The sequence below is a fragment of the Staurois parvus genome, unplaced genomic scaffold (genome assembly GCF_062004578.1).
Source record: "Staurois parvus isolate SC_StPar_1 unplaced genomic scaffold, SC_StPar_1.0 ptg000548l, whole genome shotgun sequence".
Taxonomy (NCBI): Eukaryota; Metazoa; Chordata; class Amphibia; order Anura; family Ranidae; genus Staurois; species Staurois parvus.
The window spans coordinates 5316996-5342457 of NW_028318344.1; the positions used below are offsets into that span (position 1 = coordinate 5316996).

The window sequence follows — 25462 nt, forward strand, 5'->3', positions numbered from 1 at the left end:
TGCAAATAATGCAAATGTGTTAAAAGTAATGAAGTGTCTTATTAACACTCTGTTAAAACTTTGCATTAGTACTGCCTGGTTTTGAAGAAGGAGGTACACTGCAAAAGCTTGTCTTGAAAAATTGCAAGTTAGTGCAAATATTTCTGTCTCAAGTGCACTAATATGGCTACAATCACCTCATATAGAATTTAGGAAACACTGTCTTCCATTCTATGTAATTAAAATCTTCGGTCACAATCTCAACCCCCTCTGGATACGCATTCAGCTGGATGTTAATATCATCATGTGATTTCTCCAGAGTCAGCTTGGCATTTACATGTGGGGTATAGACACAGCAGTGATTATGATTGTAGTATACTCCCACATTATAAAAATAAGTGTTTATTTCACTATTATGTAGCCCAAATCCAGCAAGCAATGTGTCTCAAAAATATCAGTGGCTGTGTACCAGTCATTGTTTGTAAATTGTACAGGATGTTGGCGATGGGTCCTAGACTACAGGTATATTTCCCTATATATAGGGACCCGGAATTCAGAGGTTTGGAGAGACCCTTGGGGTTGGAAAGAACCTCCAAGAAGAACCTCCTGTCTGTGAGGGAGTGTGGAGTGGTTCATAGCTGTGAGAAAGTTAACTCTCTGGAGACTAAAGCCGGCCATGCACGGGTCGAATTCTGAAAGAATTTTCTTTCAAAAATCTTTTCTAAGAATTTTTGTTCGCATTTCGCACCATTAGTGAGCCAAAGCAAGGGCTGATTTTCGAGTATCCATTGAATTTGAGTGATCAGGCATGTTGGAAATTTTTTGAAAATGAACAAATTTCTAATCAATGATGGAAGAATCGTGCAAGAAATGTAATTGAAAAAAGAAGTGAGCATGAGCTGTGACCTGGAAAGAAAAGAAATTTCTTCGCATGGAAAAATTTTTTCTGTAACAACATGAGGTGAAATGAAAGGTTTGGTTGGTCGAATTTCAAAATCAATGGTGGCACCATCGGATTACAAAACACATGAAATTTCTGATTTTCTAAAGAAAATTTGTTTGGAATTCGACCCATGTATGGCCTGCATAAGACAGTCTATGTGATACCCCTAAAGCAGACCCGAAATTCCAAACTCTATTGTGGGACTGGTATAGTGGCACTGAGCCATTCTCTTGTTTTTCATTATACCAGAGCTATAGACTACTTTGCATTTGTTTGACAAAGAAAGTTGTTTTTTACTGGTTTTGTGCAAGTTCAGTAAAGACTGACACTTTCACAAGTGGCTGTAGCTGATCCTGAGTTCCCATATCACAATTTATACAGACTCCTCCAAACTCCAAGTCCTTTCTGCGAGTTTAAATAGCAGCTTGCTATCATGATACCCACCCTGATAATGAAGTGCAAGCCAAGTTTCTGTAATAAAAATCACACAACTGTTAATTTTGGGGGAGGTACTCCTAAACCTGACTTTGTAGATCTTGCTTGTAATTGGGAGTTTCTGATAAAAAGAGTTGGCAAAGCTGGCCTATGTGTGTACGTTTTTAACCTATGTTGAAGTATGGCTGTCTTACTCCACTTTTGCTTGCTATACCTATGTGGCCTTTGTTGCTTTTCTGGTGAGATGGTAATAATTCCAGTGGGCACCACTGAGTATAGGATCTCAAGTGGAATAACATTTGGGCTTTTTGGAGTATAAGGCCCCATGTACACGGGACACTTCTGAATGATGGAAACTGACTGCTGGAAAACGTAGGTTAAAAAACGTCTGTTTAGCCGTGTTTGCATATGCGTGTTTATGCACATTTGTGTTTAGAAGCGTTTTTTAAAGATAAGCAGAGGAGAATATCCCAAATGCCCAGAATTCACTGAAAAGTGGTAGATTATTAATTATTTCAGACTGTTTCAGAGAAATACAGAGATTGGAAGCAGAGAGAGCAGTATGTGTTGAAGTTAGCTTAGGTGTGAGTTGCTCATTAACATTTCTTTTGTTTCCAAGGGTGGGAAGGGTGTCTGGTGGAGTGAGTCATTAGGGTCACCTGGCAGGGGGTCTTCATGAGATGTTGGAGGTATGAATGGTCATTAACATATCTTTTGTTTCCAAGGGTGGGAGAGGTCTGAGGTGTGAATTGGTCATTACAATGTGTGACAAGCTTGGTAGGAACATCCTGTTTTCAGTGTTTTGTCCATCTGAGTACCTTGAAAAAGCTGTGCATGCATTTTTCATGATGAAAAAAGGCTCTAGACAGCATCGGGAACTAGAAGAGTTAAAAAAAAAGATTTCAGTTGCAAACGCTTATGCACGCGATTTGCCGCGTTTAGCCGCATTTACAAGCGTTTTGTGTTTGAAACACGGATAAAATCGACTACTGAACGCAAGTTTTCTGCGTTCAAAAAACGACTGTAAACTCAAATGCCTGTAATTGACTGTAAACGAAGATGTGTACATGGACACATAGGAGAATATTAGGGTGAGTTCAGGGGCTGCTGGAAAAAACCGCTGAACAGCTCCTAAACGTGAGTTTATCAGCCCTAACTCGTATGTACATCTCCAGGGGCGGACTGACAACTCATGGGGCCCCCAGGCAATAGGGGATCATGGGGCCCCTGTGTCCTTGCCCAAACTCAAAAAAGCCTATGAAAAAGGTACCTGGGGCATCTCATGGGGCCCCCTACTGACCCCGGGCCCTTGGGCAGTGCCCAAGTTTCCAAATGGTCAGTCCGCCCCTGTACATCTCTGATACTCAGCAATTCCTCATGACATTAACATACAATATATGTGCTCTAGCTGCTTATAACAGTATACTGATTGTCAATGAAAGCACAAAGCCACTGTGCCTGCAGAACTATAAAAAAAGCAGGGCATAGCCAAGCTTTAGTGTTGTCCTCACATGAGAATTGTATCACACTATATAATAAGTAGGATTTCTTATAACAATTTAGAAATGCTATCCACTTTCATATTTTTTCCTAAAAGAATTACTAGAACACTGATACTGTATTGTACTGCACTGATACTGTACTGTATGCCCAGACACAGCAGAACATTTAATTGAATGGTCAACCCAAGTGGCTGTGTAGCTCATATGTGTACAAACTAAAATTAAACTGGTCTCTATAAGTTTCTTTACTGACCTTGCACAACCTCATTGCTCTTCACAACTCCAAATTAAATGAGCCTATTATAGTCTGTACACTTAAATGTTCTACTCCCACCTTTATTGCTCTTCACCATCTCTCTTATGTGTTGGAAAAGAGATGGAGAGACATACAAAGAGTTTAATCATTAATCCCTGCACAATAAAGAAGCCTTGTACCAATAGCAGGTTGAAAAGGAAGGAGTGAAAGGCATTAAAGCTGACTCTCAAAATTTGCTGAACAGGTCAAAACAAGTCAGACTGTAGCCAGTCAATGATTTTCAGTTAATTTTGTATGTGCTGTTGCCAATAAATAAAATGTAGCTTTCTTTCTCTCACTAACCTCTCCTAGGAAAATAGATCTTAGAATACAACCATTTTCTTTAAGGAATGACTTTCATTTCTGAAGTTTTCATAATTTGGTCTCAAAGCTCATTTGCTCCTGTGTGCCAGCTCATGCTTAACTACAATAGATCTACCATTATAATTCACACTTTACATAAGTCGACCATGTATTGTGTATCTTTTTGAGAACACAAATACATCTTTTTTGCTATGAATAAAGATGTATATTCCTAAACCCCTTGATGTCACCTAAAGCTTAAAGTGTTACTAAACCCACAAGAGTAAAATCAGTCTGTATATGCAGTAAAACATGCTTGTTATGCTCACTGTGGAACCTAAGGGGTTAATCCTCTGCACTGTGTATAAAGGCCATTTGATATGGTCTTCTCTGCTCCTCCACTTGTTCAAATGTCCATGTCTTATCTCCTGATAAGACAGACTGAACTGTACCCATACTTCACATGCTCAGTTTAGTGTGTATTGCTAGAGAGGTTTTTTGTTTTTTTTTGGGAGCGTGCATGTGATCAGCACAGGGCCAATCAGCACGGTCCAGACAGAGGTCAGTGGTTTTGCATCCTCCTAGAGCAGAAAGAAAACTCCTCCTACAAGCTGTAAACAGTGCTCTGCTGAACACTGATAGAAGTCACAAGACTGCTCTAACTGCTGATGAGAAAAGGCATTTAGCAGTTTATATAGTGGTGTGACCCTCCTGCGCTCCAAATGTGTGTTTAAAACAAACTAAATTAATATATGAACCCCAAACAGCTGCTAGCATTAAATCATATACCAGTGATCAAGTAAATATAAACCATATAAATGCTGCGCTACATTCAAACTTATTTAAGTGAATGTGGAATCCAATAACTCAAATCAAAAATAGTGACAATAATAATGAAAATAAATAATATGTGCTTAATGATAACAAAATTACCAAATAAACCACCCAAACTAATGAAAAAGCACAAACTTAAATCTATACGTATGTGCATGAGAAATACACATACATATATTACATCACACGTGCACAATGTGAAGTGAAATGATGACTAAATAATAAACGCAAACTCAGTCCAATAATGAAATGTTGAAGGTGAACAAAACTGTAAACGGTGTTTCCCATGGGTTAGATTCCCTATGAAATTGTTATTGCGATCTGTGTTTCCCCTGGGGAGATTCACCTTCTATGTCCTGGTAACATGAGGACCCCTTTGCTCCCATCCTCACCCACCTACCTGTCTTCTGGATGAAGTACTGACAGCGCCTGCTGCTCACTGCACCCATCATCTGATACTTCATGTCCGTCCCCTCGCCCTTCACTTGCCGACATCGTTCCACCACCTGGGGAGATTCACCTTCTATGTCCTGGTAACATACTATACTTGGAGAAGAGCTTGAGTGGGAATACTAAATCCTGAAAAGTGGTTTTGGAGTGCTGTGGTGCCTGGAGGATCTGTGAGAGGGATCCATTACTGCTCTTTGACCCGCAAGGGTCGAAGTGATGAGGTGAGAGGCTAATCCAGAAGGTGGTTGGATTCATAAGCTCTATCTACACCCAGATATCTGCAAGATTTGTTTCACTTGTGGTCACCTTACAGTATTATTGGAAACACCGTTTACAGTTTTGTTCACCTTCAACATTTCATTATTGGACTTTGAGTTTGCGTTTATTATTTAGTCATCATTTCACTTCACATTGTGCACGTGTGATGTAATATATGTATGTGTATTTCTCATGCACATACGTATAGATTTAAGTTTGTGCTTTTTCATTAGTTTGGGTGGTTTATTTGGTAATTTTGTTATCATTAAGCACATATTATTTATTTTCATTATTATTGTCACTATTTTTGATTTGAGTTATTGGATTCCACATTCACTTAAATAAGTTTGAATGTAGCGCAGCATTTATATGGTTTATATTTAGCAGTTTATATTTACTAAAATGATTGCACTTCCATGTTCTGTGTACTGTGGGAGACTGTATATAGTGGATGCAGGGTCCTGGGTTTAGTAACACTTTAAGAAAAATATTACATGCATTTTGGCTACCAGGAGCACTGTGGATATTTCAATTAATTAGAGACTTGAGAGAGTCTGTTTTTTTTCCAATCAAATAGGCCCTGTCTGACAGGTGTGCAGTGAGGGAAGATGATCAACAAGGCAAAATCAAACTTAGCAGGAAGAAAAGTTTACATAAACCATAAAATTTACAAATATTGTATGTCTGCATTCCATGTACAAATATATTTACAAATTAGCAACAACCTTTTTAAGAAATTATCAAACATGAATGAGAGTATTGGTATTCAGTTGATTGCTTTAATATATACTAAAAGCGTTAAAAGGAGTATCATCCCCTTTAATGTTAAAAGAGAAGAACAGCTTACTTACAATATAAAGGCTTCATTCCATATTGGGTTAAGCGTAGACTTGACAGTCCTGGTTTTCTGTTTACTCAGGTTCTTTGGGTCTGGTATGAGCTTTAGCTTCACATATGGGTCTGACAACCCATTGGGATCCATAGGAATAAGATTCCGAGCTTCACAAACTTGAGATATCAAATAAAAAGGAAAGAAAATAATTGCACATGTTCATGTTTTCTGAACGTTTCAATTAACAGATTCAATTTAATTTAGAAAAAGAACTAAAGGACAACCCCATCCAAGACAAATCATTTGGATAAGGATTAAGTATTAACAGAGATTTTCAAAATGCAGTGTGCTTCCATAGCTATTTGCTTTATTCTTTCTACTGAATTATTTTTTTATCTAAAAAGTGAGAGAGTAGAGGTTACAAAACAACTAAAAAAATATTGAAGCCACCTAATAGAACAAATTAACTTGTGCTACCCACTTTCCAGATCCTTTGTAGCTCATTATTGAAGCCCTATAAATGTGTGTGTCCACTCCTGTACTAAATCATACAGAAAGCACACATTTCACATGGCACAAGCTCTAAAAGCTGACATTATCAGAGATTTTTTTTCCCATGCTCCTATCTACTATGCCATTACATGTCTACATATGACCCAAAAAATCTTACATGTTTATAAGTTATTTCCTGACAGTTTCTGGTGTACAGTGCTGTAAAAAGTATTTGCCCTCTTCCTGATTTTTTTTTTTGCATGTTTGTCACAGTTTTTAAATTATGATTTCATTTATTGAGGTAAAAAAGCGGTCCAAACTGCCTGGCCATATGTGAAACATTATTGCCCCCCCCCCCCCATCTTGCTAAATCATGAATCTTGATGAATCATGCATGAATTTTGTGGAAAGCTGAGCAAAATTTCACTTGCCACACCCAGGCCTGATTACTGCTAGACCTGTTGAATGTGGAAATCACTTAAATAGAAGCTGTCTGATAATGTGAAGCATGCTAAAGATCTCAAAAAACAATACATCATGCTTCGAGCTAAAGAAATTTAAGAACAGATGAGAAACAAAGTAATTGATATGTATCAGTCTGGAAAAGATTACAAAGCCATTTCTAAGGCTTTAAGACTCCAGTGAACCATGGTGAGAGCCATCATCCACATATGGAGAAAACTTGGAACAATGGTAAACCTTTCCAGGAGTGGCCGGTCTACCAAAATTACTCCAAGAGCACAAAGACGATTCATCCAGGAGGTCATAAAAGAACTCACAACAACATCTAAAGAACTGCAGGCCTCACTTGCCTCAGTTAAGATCAATGTTAATGATTCAACAATTAAAGATTGAGCAAAAATGGTATTCATGGGAGAGTTCCAAGGCAAAGCCACTGCTGTCCAAAAAGGCTCTTCTCACTTTTGCGAAAAAACATCCCCAAGACTTCTGGGCTAATATTCTGTGGACTGATGAGACAAAAGTTGAACTTTTTAGGAGGTGTGCATTCCATTACATCTGGCGTAAACTTAACACAGTATTTTATAAAAAGGTCATACCAACAGTCAAACATGGTTGTGGTAGTGTGATGGTTTGGGGCTACTTTGCAGAATGTGGATGACTTGCCATAATTGATTGAACAATGCATTAGGGCTCTACCAGAAAATCCTGAAGGAGAATATCTGGCCTTCAGTTTGTGACCTCAAGATTAAGCACACTTGGGTTATGTAGCAGGGGGTTTAGGGAGCAATTCCCTTAATCAATTAAATAATCATCTAAAAACTTCATTTTGAATTTACTTGGGTTGTCTTTGTGTAACATTAAAATTTGTTTGATGGTCCGAATCATTTAAGTGTGAATTCTACGGAAAAAAAATGGGGCAAATACTTTTTCAGAGCACTTCAATAGTATTTTCCTGTTTGTCACACACCATACAGACTAAATCAATCCTAGGTACTGAAGTGAATAGTAACTGGGAAACAGGAACTTTCACAAGCTGGCAAATGCGGGAAAGCATCATAGGGCTTTTTCATGGATTCTGTTGTAGTATTTCCAAAATTATAATAGAATTATCATCAAATGCCAGCACTCAAAAACAAGTCCTTCAAGTTCTGCAATTTGTTTAAATAAATAATCAACTGAAGTACAAAAACCACAAAAAATCCAGCTTACATGTTTAGGTCAATCTCAGCCTACAGTAAGTCCTGGCTATGACTTATGCTAAGATCGGGTAAAAAGAATAACCTGGAGTTTGTATGCTATTTTGTTCTTCATGTTCTGAGAAATATTTAAAGGATTAACGTAAGCTGGCTTGTTGATGCCAACTGAAGTTACACCAAGGGAGGTATTGCCAAGCTCTCAATCAAACCAGCATTGAGGGTACTAGTGGAGGCCTCCTTCTAAATTATAATTATGCTATTTTATCATAGCTATAAAGTCCAAGGAGAAAAGAGAAAGCACAGCATTACTTGTAACCCAACTGCTTGTTTGAAGTGAACACTGACTTGCTATACTACATATGTTAAAATGGAGATGAATCAGGTGACCCGGTAGACCAGTAAAATTTCTCAGTTGTGCCTATTGCTGCATGTGAAAATAAAACTATGGCCTTGCGTGGATTCTGCAGCACTTAATTATACAGGTGACCTGGTGGACAAAAAAAATGACTCGGTTGTGCCTATTGCTGCACATTAAAGTAGAACTTTGGCCTCACGTAGATTCTGAAGCACCTAATTATACAGGCATCTGTACTTACTGTTATTTCTCAGTTCTCCTGCAATGTCCCACAAATACCTGTTGAGCTTATCAGTAAAGTCCACCTTATGCAGCTTCCTGTGAGGATGTGATGAATATGCTGTACTGCTCCTGTATTCAGAAGAGAATTTCCACTCTCATATAGGCCTGTCAATCAGTACCAGCCCTGGCCACTGTTTTCTGGATTGAGAGCACTGCCTTTGCTGCTAAATCCCTCCCACAGTGAGCTGCAGTGTCTGGGAGGGAGAACATGTTACACACAAATGAAGGACTTGGCTCAGTAAAGGAAGATTTACCTACTCTATGAGACTTGTGCAGTATATAGTAACTGGATTTGGTACCAATTTAGACTGTAATAACGAAGCCTTTACTCTGATGGTATCCAAACTGAGCCTTTTTTGCACTTTAAGCCTGCACTATGAGGCAGGGAAGTTTTTTTACTTAGATCAATAGCAACTAGACAATAAAAAAAAGGTTGAGTTCCTATATGATGAGCTTTTCTTCCCCTCAAGTCAATGCTTCAGAAGTAGCCAATTTATGGTGTTCTGTATCCATTTTAAATATTGGAATATGATGTTCTACCAACTAGAAGAATTGCTCTTGCTATCAGGTTTATTGTATTGTGAAGCACTTGTGCCTATGAAAGTTTTATTTTAATAACAATGATATCAATGTTCACATTTTGCACTGTAAAGAAATGTAGCTTCCCTCCTGTGTTTGGTAATGATTAGATCAGCAGCAAGCAGAACCTTCTCTAAATAGTGTATGAACATCAGATTAGAAAAAAGTAAAAAAAAAAACTTAATAGTGTCTGATCATTCAATGGTCTGCATTACAGCTTGGAGACATTTGCACCTTTTAATCTCTTTGATAAAATAGGGAGAATACAGTCAAAGGCTTATTGTGCAACACATCATACTGTTCTTTTCTCTGACATTCCTCCCTTCATCGTTTTAACCCTACAGTAACTGGGACAGGAGATTCAGCATTACGTAGAAAATTCTAGTTCTATATGCTGGCCATTGTTCAATATATATTTTGATGTTGGTCTAAAAATGTGTAAAAAAGAAATGATAAATTCACTTAGGGTTCATACTCAGAATGTCACTGAGTGACCACATCAACATGTACAGTACCTACAAGTACCAAGTCTTGAATGTATTCTATTCATATTGTGCCTGGTGCTCACTGTCTTTGCTGGATCTGACTCAAAGTATCAGCTTGAAACCTCCAGTTATAGCCCTATTTTTGGGCCAGGTGTAATTGATTTTAGCTTTAAGATTACAAAAGGTTAGGTGTCAGAGTTAGGAGATGTTGCAAAGTTTTATTTTAAGCATTTGTTAGGGAGATGGTGGTTCATTTAAGGGATAAGAATTAAGTCAAAGGGTGACTCCACTTTCACAAAAAAATAGAAAAAATAATATTGCTTATACAATTGCTAAAGAAGCCATATTGTAATTTAATGTTATTTGTACAGGACACAAGGAATGTGTCCTGGATTGCAGGTATATTTCCACATTATTAAGGTTGTGGTTTCTTTAAGGGGGACATTAAGAGATGTTTTGATTATTCAGGGGTTCTCACCCATGCAGGGTAAGGGGTTCTGGGGTAGTCTGGTAGGAGGGGACTGATTTTCAGTACTCTCTGGATTGCTGAGTCCTCATTTTGGACCTGGAATTCGGAGTATCAGAGAGACTTTGGGTAGTAAAGAGCCCCCAAACTCTGTTTACTAGGATTTTGGTCCTCAAAGAGTTAACCCACCTACAGGGGAGGCTTGAAAATGGGCAGGAAGGAGTCAGCACCCGTCTGTAAGGTGAGTGGAGTAGTTTACAACTAGGAGAAAATGTGGACTGTCTGGCAACTGATACCTATTTTACTGAGCTACTGTGGTTTTTCCTGTACTCTGAATGGAAACCTTAATCCAGGTGTGGGACTGGTATACATGCGGTGAGTCGTAATATTGTTACTACCATAACCTACCACCAAAGAAAAACTCAACATAAATTCTCCTGCTCCTAATGATTTTTTTAATCCTGCCCAAAAAAAAATACTGAACCTGACCTTTGACCCTGACCATGACCCAAACAATAACCCTGGCACTGACCTAGATCAAACCTTGATCTAACCTTGATCTAGGATTTTAACCTCTTGACCCCGGCCAAACGCAAATGTGCGACCTCCTGGCGTCTGGTCCTAGACGCCGAGCGGCCGCACATTTGCATTCTATTAAAAAAACACATATGAGCGCGCGCCCTGCGCGCTCCCAGCACACACGTTCGTTACTCATGGAAAGTTCCCGATCTCCTCTTGCGATCGGGACCTTTCCCGATCATGTGACCGCTGTGACAGCGAATCACGGAGGTCACATGACCCTAAAGGGTGTTAGAGTGAAAGGTGTTAGAGTTTTAGGGTAGGAGATTGCTGGGGGGATGAGTGCTAACATGGAAATTCAGTTTTTTTTATCTGATTAAAAAAGTCTCAACTGTGCTGTGTTGCGTTTTAAATTAATTGATATAATGTACCATCTCTCTGCTTATACAGTATATACAAATAAAATCCTTCACTGTGTTCCTCAGAAAAGGGTAAAGAACCTACTTTGCATAGCCCATGGGTACAGCCACACTTAGACCAACACAAGCAAATCAGTTACTTTTGTAGCTTTGAGTCTTGAGTAGAAGTTCAATGTACAAAGTTAACACAATAGGATAAGATACTTATTTTCAAAAAAGTGAAAGTTATTTTCATCTGAGGCCAACAGAAATTGCAAATTACATTCATGTGGTTAAAATAGAAGTGCTTTGTGAATTGCGCCTTATAAAAGAACTCTGGGATAGGTAAAAATCACTCATTAGTACACCCCCTACTAGGGCTTTTTTTCTCAAAGGATAGGTGCAGGTACTCCCACCTTCCGAGTAAACCCTTATCTCCATCCCCTATCCATCTTCAAGCAAGATCCTTTGCAGCCAGCAATAATAGACCCACCAGCAACAATAGATCTCCACCAGCATCAAAAGACCCCCAGAAATAATAGATCACCCTAGCAAAAATAGCCCCTCAGTACCAATAGATCCCCCAAGCAGCACTAGCCCCCCTATGTAACAATACAATAGATCTCCTAGCAGCCAGCTACAATAGACCCTCAATAGTAGATCCCTCCCAGCAACTATTGACCCCTAGCAACATAAGATTTCTCCTGCAAAAATATATTCCCCACCAGCAACAATAGACCTCTCTAGTAACAAATGATTCCCAAGTTACAAAAGATCCCCCAATAGCCAGCATCAATATACCCTCCAGCACCCCATTCAGTGCTGGAGGTGGGGGAACTGTGTTCCCCATGTTCCTGCTGGAAAGAACCCCCACCCCCTACACAAAACACTAAACAGTTAATACGATTTTTTAAATCCTTACCATTTAGGAGAAAAGTTTAATTGAATTTTCATGACCTCATCTCTGTAATTCAAAAGATAACAGCATCTGCTCTGCCAAGGAGGAGGTGTAACAGTATGGATTACATCATATCCTCTGCTCTCTCTGCAGAAAAAGGAAACTATAGTTCCCATTGAACATAGCCGATAGACCATAGCACTGAATGGGGTGCTGGAGGGTTTATTGATGCTGGCTACTGCGGGATCTTTTGTAACTTGAGAATCATTTGTTGCTGGAGAGGTCTATTGTTGCTGGTGGGGGATATATTTTTGCTACAGTGAATGTAGGTACACTAGGCCTGTACATGTTGAATGTATCTAAGAGTCTCGATCCACCCACCCCTGCAAGTGGGGTTAAATTACATCACTGCTTCCTAGAGGAAGAACTACAGAAGGGATGTGCCAAAACCAGTGGCTGGGGGAATAGGAGGCATAACAATCACTGGTCTTACAAACAGGAAACCAAAGAGAATTGACTGTTTGATTTGACAACGAATAGGCTATTTCAGAGCAACTACTGAGTGAACCAGAAGATGGATGACATATTCAGTGAAGGTAAGAAATCAGCAACAAGGACATGTAAAGATGTTTTTGCCCGAAGTTCTGCTTTAAGTGATAATCCTATCAAAGGCCACACAGCAAAGATAAAAAATACAAATATGGATTTAAGTTTAGTGCCATTTATGCATAGTGATTTGTTTTTTTAATAGGAATATCGCCAGATTTTATGAGCAGAAGCGCAAGCTCTCTCTGTCTACTTTTACACTTTATATATTGATCTACAGAATGAAGAATGCAGAATAATCTACATTCATGCAATAGCACGGTTGCATTGCTCAGCTCAGAAGACAGCTTGAATACTGTTTTTATGCGTGCACACATCAGGAGAGAGAAATCCAAGTTTAGCATAAAGGTTATTTTTAACTATGGCTTGTTGCTAAGGGGTATCACTTCTGTTAGGTGTTAGATTGAAGTTCGATGATCCACATTCTCCACTGGGTGGCAACAGAGACAAATAAGTGCACATTAAAGCCTATCTGAAGCTGAACGGAATGGGTCTAAAACAATTAAACAGTTAGCCATGCATCTCAAGCTGTAACATAGCTGCCAAATCTCATTAATTTCCAGGCAAGGCATCAGCATTTTGGAGATCAGAACATTCTTGTCTATGCAAATAAAACTGCTTTTTAAATACTGACAATTGTCTGTATAACACTGAAACCCAGTTGTAGAGTGTTGTTCTTTATATTGGCTTTAAGGTTTTCCTTTGGAGATTACAACAGTATAGGATAATTAAAAAAAATATTTTAGAGTTTTTTAATACACCATTGTAAGTATGCGATTATATACATACTGTTTTGCTATTTTTCTGTCACCTGATCTGTATAATAAACTCCAGATTGATTGGTCATTTAATCGGATGGAATAAACAAGCAGAGAATAAAATTCCATAATAGGTGTATCGAAAAGAGTCCATGGATGTTGGAGGCCAGTCAGATATACCTGCACATACTTCTTTCATGCATGTGTGCACACATCTTCATCTATTCACCGGCTTCAAATAAAAACATGTATTTCTTATACAGTAGCTGTAGGCAGGGTATTGGCACTGATGTGCTCAGTGTAGTTCTCTTTCTGGCCACAAGGTGGCACTAGAGGACCCCTTGGATTGAAAGGCAATGTACATGCTGTAGCAGCCACTAGAGGTCCCCATATAAAAGTATTTTAACCTCTTCCATACCGGGCACTTCTACCCCCTTCTTGCCCAGGCCAATTTCCAGCTTTCACTACTCTCACATTTGTGACAGATAGAGCTTTCTTTTGGTGGTATTTAATCACCTTGGGGTTTTTTTATTTTTTCTTAAACAAACCAAAAACCACTGAAAATTTAAAAAAAAAATGTTTTTTCTTAGTTTTTGTTATACAATTTTGTAAATAAGTGATTTTTCTCCTTCGTTAATGAGGCTGCAGTGGTGGGCACTGATAGGCTGCACTGATGGACACTGATAGGTGGCACTGATGAGCACTGATGAGGTGGCACTGATAGGCATTGACAGGCATCACTGATGGGCACTGAAAGGCAGCACTGATACATGGCACTGATAGGCAGCACTGATAGGCAGCACTGATAGGCGGCACTGACTGGCACTGATAGGCGGCACTGACAGGCACGGATAGGCAGCACTGACGCGCACTGATAGGCGGCACTGACTGGCACTGATTGGCAGCACTGATAGGTGGCACTGATTGGCATTGATAGATGGCACTGACTGGCACTGATGGGTGACACTGAAAGGCAGCTCATATGGGCACTGATATGTAGCATTGATGTGCACTGGTAGACACTGATATGTGGCATTGATGTGGCACTGATGGGCACTGGCACAAGGCACTGATGAGCACTGAGAGCTGGCACTGATGGACACTGACAGGTGGCGCTGCTGGGTCTACACTGATCATCAGGGCACACTGATCATCAGTGCCCTGATGATCAGTGTATATGTCCCCTCCGCGGAAAGCCGATTACCGGCTCTCCTCTCCTCTGTCAGCGTGACAGCTCAAAAGGAGAGAAATGCCGATAACCGGCATTTCCCTGTTTACATGTGATCAGCTGATCACATGACCGAGCCGACACCTTCGGCTCTTTCCGTGATCGGTGATCCACTGTGCCCGAGGGACACAGCGCACCGCCAATCGCCGCGCTGTGCGCTCCCTGAGCCGCGCATGTGCGGTGAGAATGGGAGGATGTCATATGACGTCCTCCCAGAATGAGAGAACCACCTTGCGCCCGTCATTGGACTATATGGCGGGCGGGAGGAGGTTAATTGTAGGGGTCACTTGGAGTTAATGTCTTACAGGGGTAGGGCAAGGGTGCTCAACCTTTTGAAGAGCGGGGGCCTTTTAAGTGACTTAGTAACCAGCCATGGGCTGAAATGAAATGGTTCAGAAGTTCCCATTCTTTATTTTGAATAGCATAATGAACATTTTCCTCTTGCTGCCACTAAATGTTGGCGGGAGGAAGAGGAGGAGAAGCCATCTTACAGCAGTTGCAGGAGGAAAATGTGACAGGGAGGCCACACAGGCCCCTGGAGCATGGGGTAGGGGTGCCTTTGTGACCCTTGGTGCTACATCAGTTGTTGGGAGTGTGTGGCAAAAACACATCCCAACTATATAGTTTTACTGCCCCCCCCCCCCCCAAACCACAAATGTAAATGAGCCCTGCTGCCCTGAGCCCCCTATAAGGCTGCTTTAACACTGATGCGCTGCACTTGGGCCACAAGTTGAGCACACCTGGTGTGGGGGTATGGGCACTCACATGCCCAGTGTAGTTTCCCTTCTGCTGCAACTTCATCCAAAACGGTATGTGATCTGACTTGGCTTAGGGTTGTTAACCATTTGGATGTAAAGGATGTGCCTACTGACAAATAACTGCAATTGTATACTTTTATATATGATTGAACGTAGTATATTCCAGTCCAAAAGGTCTTGATTTAATTACAGTTTAGTATACACATTTTATATAAATCTGAATAAAGGTTATATTTTAGATTCATCAATTGGCCAATTGGTGCGTAGGGACATGCACCCTCATCTGGTATAGATTTAGTTTCCCTTATGGCCACATACTTCTTTCATGCATGTGTGCACACATTTTCATCTATTCACTCTCTCCAAATAAAAACATGTATTTATAATAGCTGTAGACAGGGTATGGGCACTAATGTGCTTGATGTAGTTCTCCTTCTGGCCACAAGATGGCACCGGAGGACCCCTTGGTTTGAATGGCAGTGTAGGTGCTGTAGGAGCCACTAGAGGTCCCCATATACAGTATCTCACAGAAGTGAGTACACCCCTCACATTTTTGTAAATATTTTATGATATCTTTTCATGTGACAACACTGAAGAAATGACACTTTGCTACAATGTAAAGCAGTGAGTGTACAGCTTGTATAACAGTGTAAATTTGCTGTCCCCTCAAAATAACTGAACATACAGCCATTAATGTCTAAGCCACTGGCAACAAAAGTGAGTACACCCCTAAGTGAAAATGTCCAAATTGGGCCCAAAGTGTCAATATTTTGTGTGGCCACCATTATTTTCCAGCACTGCCTTAACCATCCTGGGCATGGAGTTCACCAGAGCTTCACGGGTTACCACTGGAGTCCTCTTTCACTCCTCCATGACGACATCACAGAGCTGGTGGAAGTTAGAGACCTTGCTCTCCTCCACCTTCCGTTTGAGGATGCCCCACAGATGCTCAATAGGGTTTAGGTCTGGAGACATGCTTGGCCAGTCCATCACCTTTACCCGCAGCTTCTTTAGCAAGGCAGTGGTGGTCTTGGAGATGTATTTGGGGTCGTTATCATGTTGGAATACTGCCCTGCAACCCAGTCTCTGAAGGGAGGGGATCATGCTCTGCTTCAGTATGTCACAGTACATGTTGGCATTCAAGGTTCCCTCAATGAACTGTAGCTCCCCAGTGGTGGCAGCACTCATGCAGCCCCAGACCATGACACTCCCACCACCATGCTTGACTGTAGGCAAGACACACTTGTCTTTGTACTCCTCACCTGGTTGCCACCACACACGCTTGACACCATCTGAACCAAGATAAGTTTATCTTGGACTCATCAGACCACAGGACATGGTTCCAGTAATCCATGTCCTTAGTCTGCTTGTCTTCAGCAAACTGTTTGCTTTCTTGTGCATCATCTTTAGAAAAGCCTTCCTTCTGGGACGACAGCCATGCAGACCAATTTGATGCAGTGTGCGGTGTATGGTCTGAGCACCGACAGGCTGACCCCCCACCCCTTCAACCTCTGCAGCAATGCTGGCAGCACTCATACAGTATGTCTATTTCCCAAAGATAGCCTCTGGATATGATGCTGAGCACATGCACTCAACTTCTTTGGTGGACCGTGGTGAGGCTTGTTCTGAGTGGAACCTGTCCTGTTAAACCGCTGTATGGTCTTGGCCACTGTGCCGCAGCTCAGTTTCAGGGTCTTGGAAATATTCTTATAGCCTAGGCCATCTTTATGTAGAGCAACAATTCTTTTTTTCAGATCCTCAGAGAGTTCTTTGCCATGAGGTGCCATGTTGAACTTCCAGTGACCAGTATGAGAGAGTGAGAGCGATAACACAAGTTTAACACACCTGCTCCTCATTTACACCTGAGACCTTGTAACACGAATGAGTCACATGACACCGGGGAGGGAAAATAACTATTTGGGCCCAATTTGGACATTTTCACTTAGGGGTGTACTCACTTTTGTTTAGACATTAATGGCTGTGTTGAATTATTTGGAGGGGACAGCAAATTTACACTGTTATACAAACTGTACACTCACTACTTTACAGTACATTGTAGCAAAGTGTCATTTCTTCAGTGTTGTCACATAAAAAGATACAATAAAATATTTACAAAAATGTGAGGGGTGTACACATTTCTGTGGGATACTGTATAAGATTCATTTGAGTGTAAGGGTCACTTGGCGTTAATGCCACTGCTATGCCTGCCAGCAGTGGGACACCTTGGGCAGAGGGCTAGAATATAAATAGTTTTGATGGGAAACCACAAAGAGAGGTTGCCTATGGAAAGTTGTAACTGGGATCATGCTGCACCAATACGTAGGACCTGCAGTTTATCCACTGGTCTTCCCCTTGGGGAGGAAGGGAGAGCCAGTAGCAACATTTAGGGCTTTCTGTATTACTTGCACCCCCTCTCTAGGAATGCAAAACTCATGTAAAAGAATGAGCTACTCCTCAAATTACTCTATCTATTCCAATATATAATGATTCTTTGTACAAATGCTTGTGCACCTGGGCCCTAGTTAACTGAAACATGGAAATGTGGAACTGATTGATCAAGTAAAGCATTGAAATAGTTTTCTGTTTCAGGGCTTCTTATTCTCCTAACGTCTATTGGGAATGTCACCAGGTAAAAGGCTTTTGTCAGTGCTGGACTGCTATGGGACTCTTTGCTGTAAGGCCTGTAATAGGTATGTAGAAACAGAGCTGAAGAATACTGGTCAGGCCAGGCCCAGTGTCTCTAAAAGGATGAGCTCTTGCAGAGGGGTGAGCCATAGCACAAGTCAAAGTCCCCAGGTTCCCCATGAAGCCCTGTGCCCAAAGGATTTCAGTTTGCTTAGAGGAACTACTCCCATGCCCTGGCATAGATTGGTTAAAGAGTACATGTGGTGATCATTCAGCCCAACACATGGCACCCCCTTCGCTGTTACATCATCAAACTCATAATAAAAAACAACACTTTGACCAGTATTCGTCAAAATATTGCAGAACTCAATTTTTCAAATCAAATCAGAAAACCTCTCAAGATAGATTGACCAGAGGTGTCTGGTGCTTTACACTCTCTGAACTAGCCTCCCACCTTCTTCCTTTGTTCTTCAGATACTTGTAGGTGGGGCCTAATCAGTGTACCTGAAAATTGTGAAGAATAACCACACGTTATTTGAACATTTTTTATATTGTAGAAAATAAAAAGGGTCAAAACGAGACAGTTATAGCAATGGTATTACCATAGGTGTGTTCCCATCGATGTACTCCCTTACATAAGAGGTCCCCATCGGAGTGCCCCTTACATCAGGTGCTGCTATCAGAGTATCTCATTACATCAGGTGCCCCCATCAGAGTAACCCCGTAGGTCAGGAACACCAATCAGAATACCCTCATATATCAGTTGCCCTCATCAGAATACTCCTTTATGTCAGCTGCCCCCATCAGAGTGCCCCTAAACATCAACTTCCCCCATCAGAGTTCCCCCTTACATCAAAATCCCCCATCAGAGTCTCCCTCACATCAAATTCCCCCATCAGAACCTCCTTATATTAGAGTACCCCATCAAAGCCCCCCTTACATCAGATTCCCTATCAGAATCCCCATTACATCAGAGTCCTTCATCAGAGCCCCCCTTTACATCAGATTTCCCCATCAGAAGCCCCTTACATCAGATTACCCCATCAGAGTGCCCCCCTTACTTCAGATTCCCCCATCAAAGCCCCACCCCTTACATCAGATTCCCCCATCAGAGCCCTCCTTACATCAAATTCCCTCATCAGAGCCCTCTTACATCAGATTTCCCATTAAAGTCCCCTCTTTACTTCAAATTCCCCCATCAAAGACCCTCTTACAACAATTTCACCTATCAGAGCCCCCCTTGCATCACATTCCCCCATCAGAGCCCCCCTTACATCAGTGTCCCCCTTACATCAGAGTCCCCCCTTACTTTTGTTGCCCCATCAGAGCCCCCCTTACATCAGATTCCCCCATCAGCGGCCTCCTTATATCAGAGTCCCCCATCAGACCCTGCCCCCCACATTAGAGCCCACCCTCTTACATCAGATGCTCCCATTAGAGCCCCCCTTACATTATATTTCCCCAATAGAGCTGTCCTTATATCAGATTCCCCCATCAGAGTTTAACTTTAGCTCTGTAGACTCCATTAGAGCCAGGCAGTTAGGGGGTGGGAGCTGGGAAGAGAACTGTGCTGCAGGGGGAGGGCACATATGTGATGTCATTGGTTGCTATGACATCGGCAGCCCTAGCAACCAATGACTGAAGCTTAGTGAGGATTCAGTGCCACAGAATGGTGGGCTGATGGTTCGGACCAGGCTGTAGGTCAGTCTGCCATTTAATGAAGCCTGCACTAGAGCTTTGCACATCTCCGACCCAGTGGTGTATTTAGGTTTTGTGCCGCCCTAGGCAACACAAAAATCATCTACCCCCATGGACACTGATCAACACCCCTTCCCCCCACCTGGGAGAGCCTTCCACTACCTTCCCCCCCATCCCGGCGATAGAGAGAAAGACACTCATTTTCACAGCTCCAGACACCCCTGAGAACGAGAGTCAGGCTCTACATACACCATCAAGCAGCCCTTCTCAGATCCCACCTGTCTCCCATGGCTTGCATGTCCCTTCTTTCATCCCTTCTTCTGGGGGGAGGTGCTGCCCCCCTGAAAAATGCTGCCCTAGGCAAGTGCTTTGTTTGCCTTGTGGTAAATACACCCCTGCTCCGACCCCTCCCTCCTATGCTCTCATAAGGACAGTGCAGAGCAAGCACTGCTGGGAGAGGAGCCTGTCACTGGTACACACACAAGCCAGATTCTGTGTGTGCAACTGACAGTAGCAAGGAGGGCAGGAGGCTAGCATCGAAGATGGCAGAACTCAGGTCCAGCACATTCGGCAGAAAAAAACCCCTGGGCACAGGATGTGATTAAGGTGTGCCCAGGCACATCCGGCACTCCCCCTGCACACGCCTATGGGTATTACATGTGTTGCAGATCATACAGTTCTTCAGGCAGAGAAAGTAATGTCCATCAGCAAGGCGCTTTTCCAGATATGTTTTAGAATAGATTTACTGAACACAGAGTGCCAGATGAGCACCTCCCATGGAGAGGTTATAGTTTTATCATGACACACTGCATCCCTGTATAATGCAGAGCCTACTATTTAGGCAGTTCTAAGATGTACACCAAAATCTTGCAGGGTTTCAGCATCCATAGGGGATGCCGACCTGCTCAAAATGACCACCTGGAGCACATAAAGGGGACAGAATAGTTCTCTATGGTCTCCTGCTAGCCTGAAGGAATAGCACAGTGCCACCTTCAGGTCAGTCGACATACTGCAGCCCACCACCTGCCTAGAGCCTCCTATCTTAAGGGAGGCAATCCCGGGCATAACAGATATTCTTACACAGTATGAAAAAAAAACTAGCATAACAACAATTCATAAAAATTGAATAATTGGTGCACATAAGTAGTCTGGGGGCCCTTGCAGGGAAGCGGATCCCACCATCCACATCACCATCTGAAGGTGGAATATTGTCAGCAGGAATATCCGATGCTCTGGGAGTAGGGAAGAAGTAGAAGAATACTGCGTCCTTAAGATTGGGGGCACGTCTCTTACACTGGAACCACCAAGGGTCATGGAGGGCAATAGAAGTGAGTCCACATCAAAGATACAAGGTTGCAGCAAATTCCCATGGAAGTATTTGCAAAGCCCTTCCCTTTCTTTTGAAGCAATATCATATATAGTTTGATCTGGAAAGTGTTTTTCAATACATTATAAATTAGGTTACCATCAGGGCTCCAATATACTGCCCTGCTTACACTTGAGATTTTGAACAAGTATCCTATCTCTAGGTCAAAGGGGTATGAGGTCAATCACATGTTCTGATTTTTTAAGCAGATATCCTGGAGAATAAAATGGTTGTTGTTGCAATTTTTAATGTTGCACAGCAGTTTATCAAACACAAATTTTAAGGAAAAATACACTTTAATGAGTTTTAGTGAACACACACACAATAAAATACCCAATTTTTGAAGAAAAAAGAAAGATGATGTTAAGTAGATACCTAACATGTCATGCTTTAAAACTGCGTATGTCTGTTGGATAGCACCAAACTACAGGTACCTAAAAAATCTCCATAGGCAATGCTTTAAAAGCCTTACAGGTTTAAAGTGCAGGAGGTCTGATGCTAGAATTATTGCTCTCACTCTAACGTTGACACTGGTGATAATGGTGACACCTCACATGTATGTTGCGACTGCTGCTTACACATGTGTGAGGGACTGGTGCATGCGGTCGCCTTTGCACAGAAGCACGGGGGCCCTTTAAATTTTATTATTTTATTATTTATTTTATTTACTTTTTGGTTAACACTGTACCTTTATTTTTTTTCTACTAAGAATTAAACTTATCTCAGACTTTTTATCTGGCTTTCACTCCATACTAAACTCAGGGTTAAGAGTTCCACATTATCATTGCCCAAAAGCAGAGACAGGGTGGTGCTCCCGGACATGCCTCTCTATTTATTTGCCTCCTCATTAATACCAATTCTGGACTGATACCATAAGAGATCCACTAAATTGTAGAATAACTTGGAAGATGACTTAATTATACCAGATCTTACATCATTACTGTGGCAGACCCCTAGTCATAGACCCTCTTGTGATTCTTTGCCTCTCTTAGTGTTAGCTACATTTAGTACTTGGGATTCTTACGTGCAAAAAGGTCTCTTCTTTTCCAGGTCTAGCCCCATCATGATGTTGTTTGACAGACTTACATTTCCACCAGTCTTACATAAGACTAATTTTTTAGTCATGGACGAGAACTGATAGATCTTTGTTACATCAGATCTTACATTACAGATATTACTGGCCTGGTTGGAATATTCTCAGCTACGACATTACCTTACCAGATTATATCAACACCAAAGGGGGTTCCTGGAGGTCCCAGACTAGAAAAGGGGGTGTCTGGAAGCCCTGGAATAAGACAGTGGGTGTCTGGAAGTCCTGGGGGGGAGTGTGGAGGCCCTGGACTAGAAAAGAGATCTTACAACACCCACAGTTTTTGGCACAAAGCATGCCTCTGTAATAACACATACCTTTTTTTGGGGGGTGCAAAAAAATAATCAGCCTTGGGTGCCAGATGTGCTAGCTCTGCCACTGGTCTGGACCTAGTTCTTTACTCACCTCACCTTATTTATTTATTACCCCCCTACACCATTTTTTCGTTCTTTACTATTTATTCTTCCTTTTTCTCTCTCTCTATATTTAATAGCGGATTTCTCTCTTAAAGAGTAGTCTTAAATATACAAGTGAAACTCGAAAAATTAGAATATCGTGCAAAAGTTCATTTATTTCAGTAATGCAACTTAAAAGGTGAAACTAATATATGAGATAGACTCATTACATGCAAAGCAAGATAGTTCAAGCCGTGATTTGTCATAATTTTTATGATTATGGCTTACAGCTCATGAAAACCCCAAACCCACAATCTCAGAAAATTAGAATATTACATGCAATCAATAAAGCAAGGATTGTACATAGAACAATATCGGACCTCTGAAAAGTAGAAGCATGCATATGTACTCAGTACTTGGTTTGGGCCCCTTTTGCAGCAATTACTGCCTCAATGCGGTGTGGCATGAAAGCTATCAGCCTGTGGCACTGCTGAGGTGTTATGGAAGACCAGGATGCTTCAATAGCGGCCTTCAGCTCTTCTGCATTGTTCGGTCTCATGTCTCTCATCTTTCTTTTGGCAATGCCCCATAGATTCTCTATGGGGTTCAGGTCAGGCGAGTTTGCTGGCCAATCAAGCACAGTAATCCCACGGTCATTGAACCAGGTTTTGGTGCTTTTGGCAGTGTGGGCAGGTGCCAAGTCCTGCTGGAAAATGAAGTCACCATCCCCATAAAGCTCGTCAGCGGAAGGAAGCATGAAGTGCTCCAAAATCTCCTGGTAGACGGCTGCGTTGACCATGGACTTAATGAAGCACAGTGGACTAACACCAGCAGATGACATGGCTCCCCAAATCAACACAGACTGTGGAAACTTCACAATGGACTTCAAGCATCTTGCAGTGTGTGCCTCTCCATTCTTCCTCCATACTCTGGGTCCTTGGTTTTCAAATGAGATGCAAAAGTTGCTCTCATCAGAAAAGAGGACTTTGGACCACTGAGCAAAAGACCAGGTCTGTTTTTCTTTAGCCCAGGTAAGATGCTTCTGACGTTGTTTTTTGTTCAGAAGCAGCTTGACAAGAGGAATAAGACATTTGAAGCCCATGTCAGGGATCCTTCTGTGTGTGGTGGCTCTTGATGCACTGACTCCAGCCTCAGTCCACTCCTTGTGAAAGTCCTCAACACTTTTGAATGGCCTTTTCCTGACAATCCTCTCCAGGCTGCGGTCATCCCTGCTCCTTGTGCACCTTTTTCTTCCACATAACTTTCTATTAATGTGCTTTGATACAGCACTTTGGGAACATCCAACTTCTTTTGCAATTACCTTTTGGGCTTTCCCTCTTTATGGAGCGAGTCAGTGATGGTTTTCTGCACAATTGTCAGGTCAGCAGTCTTCCCCATGATTGTGATTCCTACTGAACCAGACTGAGAGACCATTTAAAGGCTCAGGAACCCTTTGCGGCTGTTATGGCTTAATTAGCTGATTAGAGTGGGACACTTTGAGCCTAGAATATGGCACCTTTTCACAATATTCTACTTTTCTGAGATTGTGGATTTGGGGTTTTCATAAGCTGTAAGCCATAATCATCACAATTATGACAAATCACGGTTTGAACTATTTTGCTTTGCATGTAATGAGTCTATCTCATATATTAGTTTCACCTTTTAAGTTGCATTACTGAAATAAATGAACTTTTGCACGATATTCAAATTTTTTGAGTTTCACCTGTATGTTTATTCAGTTAGTAGACTACAGACTACATTCTTGTGATCTTGTACAATGGAACACTTATGTTTCTTAATATGTTACCTTCAGATTATCTCTACATGAGCATTGTATTATGTGTCCTTGTATGTACGAAGAGATGAACTACTTTTACCTTTTTCTATTCCTGTGGTCACTGTACCTGTTTTCTTTTTGTACTTGTGAAAATTTAAAAGAAACATTTTAACAAATAAATAAAGTACAATAAACCCCTTGGGAACAGAAAAATAAAGGTGCATGTTAGTGACTTCCTATCCAATTGAAGGAGCTGGTCAGGTTTCCAAGACTTGTTAATGATAGTCACAATATGTAATTTAAAATTGTTTGCCAAGAGCGAACACTAGGCTTACACAACTGGCTTGTCAGTCTCTATATTTTTAAATCTGTCCAACATGTCTTATCATTAATTTTGATGGTATGGCATGTGTCTCACAACTAGAGGGATGGCTGCAGGGAAGGTTATAGGGCTTAATCCATTATGCCATCTCTAATGCAGATCAATTATATGTAGTGACCTAAATTTTGTGTTTTCTCCCCGACATAAGGCATTGTACTCCATATTTTTCTTATGACAACAGTGAGAGGCAGGTGGATGTTCATTAGATTCTGCATGCATAATTTGATAGAAATCTTTCCTGCACACACAGGTGTTTGTATACGGTTAGGGTTGCCTCCTCATCCCTTTAAACCCGAACACATATTAATTACAGAGGTTCTGAGGCTAATTTATTGCTGATAAGGCACTAAGTGAGTTTCATTGCCACCTTAATCAGCCACAGAGCCTGTGCAATTAATATGTGTTCGAGTTTAAAGGGATGAGGTGGCAACCCTATGAACGGCATATACAAGTGGCTCAGTATTTCAGTAAGGAAATCTATCATGTAAAGAAAATGTTATTCCTGAATTTCTAGTTTTCCCCCAATTTTAAATAAAAGTGAGACTGTAAGTTAACCTGCTTGCAGCTCATATGTACTGAACATGAAGTGACCTTCTCTAACAGGGGCCATTTATCAATTCTGCCACACACCATGGCAATGCTAAACATGTGTAGGGAGACACTAAAAAAAAAAAGAGTTAAATTTGATTAAAAAAATGTCTCCCTTTGCTGTTCTAAAGTATGACCACTTCATAACTCTGCTTCTGTTTGAAGTAAAAATATGCCTACTCTTCAGTGATGAATATGTCTCAGACATTTGCAATAAATTGTTAATAA

The 25462-nt window shown here is 41.3% G+C and overlaps 1 protein-coding gene across 2 annotated transcripts in view; it reads right to left on the reverse strand.

Annotated features, from left to right (window-relative positions):
- Positions 1–25462, reverse strand: part of PRKCG (protein kinase C gamma) — a 470455-nt gene that overhangs the window by 80223 nt on the left and 364770 nt on the right. For both annotated transcript variants that reach the window (XM_089690977.1, XM_089690976.1), the window contains exon 6: positions 5851–6007. In XM_089690977.1, the coding sequence (XP_089547103.1) occupies positions 5851–6007 (157 nt within the window). The remainder of the gene's footprint in view (positions 1–5850; positions 6008–25462) is intronic.